Source organism: Lepisma saccharinum, chromosome 2 (genome assembly GCF_977018435.1).
Source record: "Lepisma saccharinum chromosome 2, izLepSacc3.1, whole genome shotgun sequence".
Lineage (NCBI taxonomy): Eukaryota > Metazoa > Arthropoda > Insecta > Zygentoma > Lepismatidae > Lepisma > Lepisma saccharinum.
The window spans coordinates 214538340-214546455 of record NC_139230.1 but is presented as its reverse complement, the minus strand read 5'-3'; the positions used below and the strand labels follow the sequence as shown (position 1 = coordinate 214546455).

General features: G+C 37.3%; 1 protein-coding gene across 1 annotated transcript in view; it reads left to right on the top strand.

The window, feature by feature from the left end:
- Positions 1–334: 334 nt before the first annotated feature.
- Positions 335–8116, top strand: part of Mitf (transcription factor Mitf) — a 207294-nt gene continuing 199512 nt past the window's right edge. Inside the window, exon 1 of the mRNA XM_083117962.1 lies at positions 335–601. Within this exon, the coding sequence (XP_082974088.1) occupies positions 447–601 (155 nt within the window). The 5' untranslated portion in view covers positions 335–446. The remainder of the gene's footprint in view (positions 602–8116) is intronic.

Here is an 8116-nt window from a genome sequence, read left to right as displayed (position 1 = left end):
GAAAGTGTTCCGTATGTAAGGTACTTCCCCGTCTTTATTCTCCTTTTGTGCTACAATACGTAACTGCGATCTTCACACTGATTCATGATTTATTTTAAGCACATTACGTCATACTTTGAAATTAACTTTTTCGTTAAAGAAATACTTACATTGTAATATACAGAACGAAAACAGTTCTTTTTGAATATTGTAAACTTTCAAGTAATGACAGGTTGACTTTATTTAATTTAAAATAGAACATTTCGTCTTTACGTACATAAAAAAAGTGCCGATATCGCCTGGCCGTAGTTACACGTAATCCATGTCGTTTGAATATTTTCCCGCATGATGACGCTAGTGGTACAGTTTGGTGTCGTTAAGAGTAGATGTGAACGGTGTAGTTAATCGGAATACGGTTTTGTTCTACAAATTTCATTTAATCGACATTGTCATATTTAGAAATAGATATGGCTGAGTCCGGTGTTGATTTAGATTTTGATCTAGCAGTCATAGACTTCGGTTCTGCTTTACTAAAGCATGAATCATCAAACATTGACATTTTGCAGCCTGAAGATACCAGACATATGTTCTACGAATTGAAATCAAAAACTGTGCCTGAAAGGTAAGTAATGACACATTAACGAAACTTTTGCAACTCGACGCATTTTTTTCCTAATTGACAGTTACCTTGTTTAATAGAAGGCACGATATTTCCGATCGCCGTGCTATGTTTTGGGTGGTGCGTGGTACTGCAAATGATGTTGTCTGCTTTAACGTGTGTTGTGTGTAAGATGTTCGCTCGTGTGCGTGCATAAATGCGGTTTTTACATTAATAAAGTATCAAGGATAATATTAAATAAAATCATTGGATTTGATTGTGTATGAAGTATCAATTGCCAAAACAAATGACAAACTCTTGATTTTGAAGTATGCAACTTCACAGTCTGATACTTTTAATGACATACAAGCAGTATGGTATTTAAGAAATTTCCAGTGGGGGGAAATTCTACTGACTGTCTAGGGACAGCATGAGATAATGACTTTATGCCAGATAACTTTTCCTCCCCATGGATAAAACTTTTCAAGCAGAGGGGTGACACAAGTACCCAGAGAGGATGAACCCCCCCCCCTTACAAATACCACCCTGCATACAAGTGTTGAGCAGCACCTACGTGCAATACATGTGAACGCATTAAAAATAATAAAGCAATTTTCTTCCCTTTATTCGTATCAAGTGGTGACTGAAACACCCTTTATTCGTATCAAGTGGTGACTGAAACATGACTTTACAATACAAGCTGAGGTAACTGTTCCGATTGTTCTATGATTTTTTTTCAAATTCTCATAGCCGAAAGATAAATTATCAGTAGCATGATGAAATGGCAATAAAATGAAAGGAACTTGGGCCGCAACGCAATGAATTAGTTTCTCAGGACTTGAAAAGTTGCTTCCACACTCCCTTCCAGTACTTCTCAACACCTTTTTATCCTCCTGTGAAACTTAGGAAAATCATTGGTAACAGTTTCATGCATCGGAGAGACATTTCTTCATTTTTACAGAAGAAACTACTTAATGGAAATGAGTTTCTCTAAGGTTTCCAATGTTTGTCGAGGTATTTTCTTTCATCATGGAATCTATTTGACCAGGAAATCATGTATTTTTCAAGAGAAATATCTCACCGACGCACAAGTTTCATTCCTTTGCTATGTGAACCTGATGCTGCATACGTTTGATGACGTAACCCCTGTCAGTGTTTCCAACCCCCCCTTTTTTAACTATGCTTGCCTAACCTAACCAAACGTAACCTTATCGGAAATGGTTCGTGGGGTTATCCGTCAGCTAGCTGTATAATGTACAATTTGCACACGTGATGAACACGATAGTAGGTATTTTTCAGTAAAGAAGGTTGGAAACACTGCATAACCACGACGTTAGTCAAACTGTGTGCGCCATATTCTGTGTTACAGAAGCGAAGAAAGGAATAACAAAAATTACTCTCTATGTGAAAAATTGTGTTTGTTTTTGTGTAAAAAGCATAATGGCACCTTGAACTATGTTGTGCAATACACAATTGGTAAGTACAAATCATGCGAAACACAAAATATCAGATTTTAATGTGTCTCCGATCCATGAAACTGGTAATAAATCATTACAGTCGGAACAGTTACCCTTAAAATTGGCTGAATAATAACAACCGATGTTATTATTACCTATTCAATCTCTGCAGAACACCTGCTGTCACTCATTTATTTCATCATTTTTAACATTCGTACTTACCTATTCTGCATTGCGAATGATTCTTTAAGGTGTAATTTTGATTTTTTCACGAAAAAAAAATTGAATTTATCACCTTAAGAGTAATTATTGTTCTTCCTTTTTTGCTTGCGTAACACACAATATGGTGGGCGCAGCCTGATTAGCGTGGTGGATCATGTGGGTATGCAGTGTTTCCAACCTTTAACTGAAAATACCTGAATAGCCCCACAAACTATTGACGGATAGCCTCAAAAACCATTGATGGATAGCCCCAAAAACCATTGATGGATAGCCCCGAAAACCGTTGACAGATAGCCCCACGAACCATTTCTGGCAAGGTTAGGTTCAGTTAGGTTAGGCAAGCATAGTTAAAATTTTGTTCGTAAAACAATGCGATACAGCTTTTTTTTTTTTAAAAAAAAATAAACTTGCATCACCTTCACTTCTTGCAAAACAACGGCATGGTTGGAAACACTGACAGGGGGTTACGTTATGAAACGTTCGGAGCATCAGGTTCATGTAGAGGAGGCAAGTACAAGCAACGGCAATTGTGCGTTCTACCGAGATTGAATAGTTACCTTATTATTTGCATTTATCGTGATTCTAATTATTCCATTTTAGCAAAGAAATTTTATTTTGTTCCCAAAATGTGCATATCTGTTTCGAACTCAGTATCTCTCTCAATGCTGAATACTTGAGGCAGATCCATTCAAAATAGCTTTATCTTGGGCCCTAGTTCCTTTTTGTTTTATTGCTATTTCATCATTCTACAAATGCAATTTTAACATGGTTTGATTTAGATTTACTTCTGTTAACACAAACTGCGGAGTTTTAGCGATTACTTAAAATTTTTTTCAATATATGCTTTCGTACTTCTTTATAGCTGATCAGTGGTGATTTATTCATTCTTAGTTTTGGACTTTTAACCACTGTGTTATTTTTAAAATTACCAACGTTTCGGAGGCTGCTTCAGCCTCCGTCTTCAGGGTAGTGTGTGATCTACTAAATCACATTGCAATCCCTCGACACATGGTGTGTTTGGGGATGGTGTCTATATGGAGAATAAATTGTTGCCTTGTAGGATTATTCTCGGTGGCCAAGGTTCCACCTCGTCTTGTCTGTTACAAGGACCTCTTGTACATGAAGTTGCCAAGGAGAGTTATGAGTGGCCTAGGCTCCACTTCGTCTGGTGGTCACGTCAAGACTGTTTTTCTATATAGGTTGCCAAGGAGAATTAATTTGCGGTGGCCCAGGCTCCACCTTGTCATAGGATTGATAGCTTTGGGAATCAACCCCAAAAAATGTAATGCTCCTTCAGTGCTGCTTACGTGCAACTGTCAGACCTTGAATGGTTGTGGACATACAGTTCTCCCAGTGCATGTGCTACACTCATCCTCGTTTGTATGCTGACTGGCCAAAGCAGGGTTGGAGATGTATATTTCGTAGTTCGTTAGGCAGGCCAGGTTTGGTTCTCTTAGCATTAAAATAAAGTTCCTAAATGCATTCTACTAAGGTTCCGATTTACTTCTACATTAATTCCCACTTATCTACGATACTTAGTCACTTGTCAATGGAAAATACATTGTCCATGGGAAGCGCGCATGCTTGCATAAGGTAATTTTTGAGTTGTCTTTCAAAATCCAAATAGTGCTCATTACTTTAAGGAAGGTTCAAATTTTGTGTTACAATGATTGTCAAAATTCTGTGATAATTAGTCTTCCTGCTAGGAGGATTTGAAAAAACTCATAAAACAATCGGAACCGTTACCACAAATGTACCTAAAGCAGGCACCTTCGACCCTCTGTACCTCCGCTAAAAAGTGAAACATTTTGCATGGTTTAGGTTGCTTATGTACGTTTTGTGTTGTTTTTAGCACTCAGATGTGGTATGGTGAAGTAAAGTACCTCTGTTTTCTTAACCTGAATGCTTAGCGTCGGTGAATATAGCACCCAAAACAATAATCCAAAACACCAGGTAGAATAAGCCTACCACTTCATAACACAACATATGTAAATGACAAAAGTCAATAAACTTACAATAAATATTAATTATTTTACATTAAAATGCATTATAAATTAAATCAAACACTTAGTAAACCAAAATAGATTTTTCAGTTTTCAACACTTTTGTTAGGTTAGGAGTGCTAAGTTTGGTGACATTACAATTGGCATGTATTATTTTCACTATTTCAGTGTACAAGGAGATGCAGTCAGTTAAGGGTTCCCTTTCAACAATCTCAGTGTAAAAATTACAAACTTTGTGGTGAAATTTTGCCAAATATTTACTCATTCTTCCCACAGTCGAGTTGGAATCAGCTTTCAACTTGATTGCCGTTTTTCTCATTCTTTTTTTTTCCAACTATTGCCATAAATGTTAAATGTGGTTGAGATTTGGACAATGGGATTCCATTTTGTCTTATAAGAAAGTTATAGAGCAACCACTTCCTCACCAAAATATGATTTGTACTTTGGTTCATTACCCTAAAAGAATTTAAAATTAGCCCTGGTCCCCAATTTTAGCACTTCTGTACAATTGTCCCTTCAAACTTACCATATAATGCCCTTTGCTTATCATGCCTACTTTAAAACCAATTTCCCCACTCTAAACTGCGTTTGTTACAACCTGTCCCACTTCCCGCGCTTGCTGATCGGTGGCTTTTCTAGCAGAAACCACACGGCGTTGCCGCTGCCTACCACGTGAACCCCGTTCTGGGGAAACCTGAAGCCAGGCTGTGGATAAAATATATGCGGAAGAGCACAAATATACACATTCCCCTTCCTGAATGTTCCAGCTAAGATGACACTAAACACAAAAAGAGCACAAACAAATATCACCAGAATAAATTACATCCTGGATACTTTAAAATGCACACTAATCAGCACCATGCTTACAAAACAAACTTCTTCAACAAGACATAAACAAAACACGTAAGTTAGACCGCAACGTGGCAACAGCATCTACGTAAGTGCCTCTTGTCTGCCTTCCATTTGCTCCTCGCAGCCCAGCAGACGACGTTTTCCTCATTTCTCATTGGCACCAAAACTGTTGAGCCATCGCTAGCGTGGGAAACTGGACAGATTCTAACAAACGCAGTGTAGTTGATGCCATGCATCCCCAAATCACCATCCTCCACACTTGACTCTTATTATAGATTTTTAGCATGTAATTATTTACTTGACTTTTGTCACATCATACTTTTAACATCTGATTCGGAATTGTTAAACTTACTCATATACATGAAAATAACACTCTCCTTCCACTTGTCCTTTTCTAGATCTTTCATGAACTGCAACCTTTCCTTCCTTTTCACAACAATGATATGAGATTTTTGGAGGACTACTCCATGATAGTCAGCTTTCCAGGCCAGTTAGTGCTCTCATAATGTTTTATTTTGCCTCCCACAGTACTCTTACACATATTTAACACTTGTGCAATTTCCCTGCACCACCGCTGTTTTGCACAATTAAAAATAAATACCTGCTGTTGTATTTATGTGTTTGTGCAACATTTTTCTTGTACTATATGTCCAGAAAGTAAATGCTCGGTGGCTGTGGCCAAATCTGGAACTAACGGTATGAGAAATTATTTGCAACATGTAACAATACCACTTTGCATTTACAATACATGAGAGTAGATGGGAGAGAATAAGTTACCACAGAAGTCTTTCTGAGTTGCGGACCTCAAGTCTATTCCAGCTTGTATAAACTAGTGACAAACAGCAGGTATGTTAACAAACAAATTTCAACTTGGTTTGATCGATTGATGAAGTGGGAAAGTGGTAAAGAGCTGTCCCAGTTGTCTGAAGATTGCAGGTTCAAATCTCTTGTAGAACCAACTTTTTTATTTAGTAGAATTATTGCTTTTGGACATTAAGAAGATCGAGAATATATGAAAACTCTTTCAATAAATCTAATTACTTGTCGGCACCACTTTTATTCCCGTGTAACTTCTCCAATACTTCCTACAGGAGGCAATAGGGTGGCCAGAGAGATATTGGTGAAAATCTTAACCCAACTGTGAGGTAAAATGTTGTTTTTATTGTTTTTAAAAAAATAGAAGCTGTGAACAACCCATATACCTTGTTTACGAATTCCTGGCCACGCCGCTGCAAATCAACCAAGATGACATGATATTGCTGAGAGAACCTTTGCATTGACTGTGGATTGTGTTCTCAGGCAGAGATCACGTCGTAGAACTGTGCATGCTCAGCTCGTAGTCTTCTGTAGGTAAGACTTGTTGAATCAAACACAACGTGGACTATCCTTTCTGTGACCGAATTATAAATTTCCTAGTTTTCAATATTTAGAGTTAAAAAAAAAAGTTTCGTAGTTTAGAAAAACACTAATTTAATTGTAATATTCTGTTTTAGATACTACTTTCTATGAAAAGCAGATAAAATAATGCAATATGGTTTCAACAAATGGAAAGGAGCATACAAAGAATAGATCATGAAGGACGGTGTGGTCGAGTCACTATGATACCTAGAGTTGGAAGTGGTCGGGGGAAAAAATGATGTTTTTTGCCCCAGCTTTTTTGGTTGTTTTTTTTTCACAAAAGTGTCTCAAATCAATGAAAACACAGGAGTTGGCAGTATTTTTCCTGTTCCATGGGTTCCGTTTATCTCCCTACTATAAAATAGACATTTATAAATAAACGTATCAAATACAATTTACAATATGAAATTCATAGGTAGACATAAACAGAGCATTTTTGAATGGGTGGTTGTTTCCAAGTGTTATCTTCATATTTCTGTAGGCTTAATAAATACATCTATGTAGTATAAACATATTCACATAACTAGAGTAGTTTTGTGTGTTTTTAATAGTCTAGGTGTCTTTCAGGCGTGGCTCGTGCATAATTTTCCTGGGGGTTCACCAAAGTTATGCAAAGTGGACTTATCTAAACCTTTTGACACAATACACGCTTTGGTTCGTAGAGATAGTACTGGAAAAAGTTAATTTGCTTTATGTTCAGATAACAGTGACAGCACCAAGGAGTGTGTGTGTAGGGGGTGATCATTTTAATTTAAGATGTTCGTATGGTATTGTATTTAAGGGTATCTCAGAATTCAGAAAATATTCTCGCCTTAATTTTGCCTCTTCCACTCTTGCCACTCTTTTCTGGTCCCACCACTGTCAAATAGACTATATTATTGGAACTGGATCCTGAACCTACAGTTAAAAGTACAAATCTCTGCCTGCTAAAATGAGTATGTATCAGTAATGAAACCCAAGACACCTTGATTACAAGATAATTCTTATATAACTATTTGAAAGTATATCTAACTTCTCACACAGCAACAACTACACTTCTTCCAATACACAATCCACCTCACTCCACTCAACGTATCACCATGCCAAATATAAATCAATCACCAGCCACGCACTTCAAATCAAACTAACAAGTATGGAGACAATGACACGTAACAAAGTCAATTGCGCGCGTCCCCTCGAACACTCTCTTGCGCTAGAGTATAAGTGATCGCACGAAACCCAAACAACTTTCTGGTCGTCTTCTGACATAAGTGCGAAATGCCTTCATTGTTAGGTTAGGCTTGAATAAATAGTAAATACTACATTTTTGGTCAATCACGTTAAAGCCCCAAAAATTGCAGTGTATATATTCTAAGACAACTAAACCTAAAAAGCCTAACATGTCAATGAAAGCATTTAGTCTGACGTAAGAAGACTAAAAGGTTGTTTAAGTCTTGTCCGATAAGCGACCCCTCGCCCTCGCGCTATTTTTGACTTTTTGGCTCCTTCCACCTGAAGTGTTTCCATCTTAAAGAAGAAAACTCTGAATGTGTAGGAAAGTTGTTTTCTATCTTATTTGTCCCATCATCTTTACTTCTAGCTTTCGTTTGGGGGTCACCTCTACATTT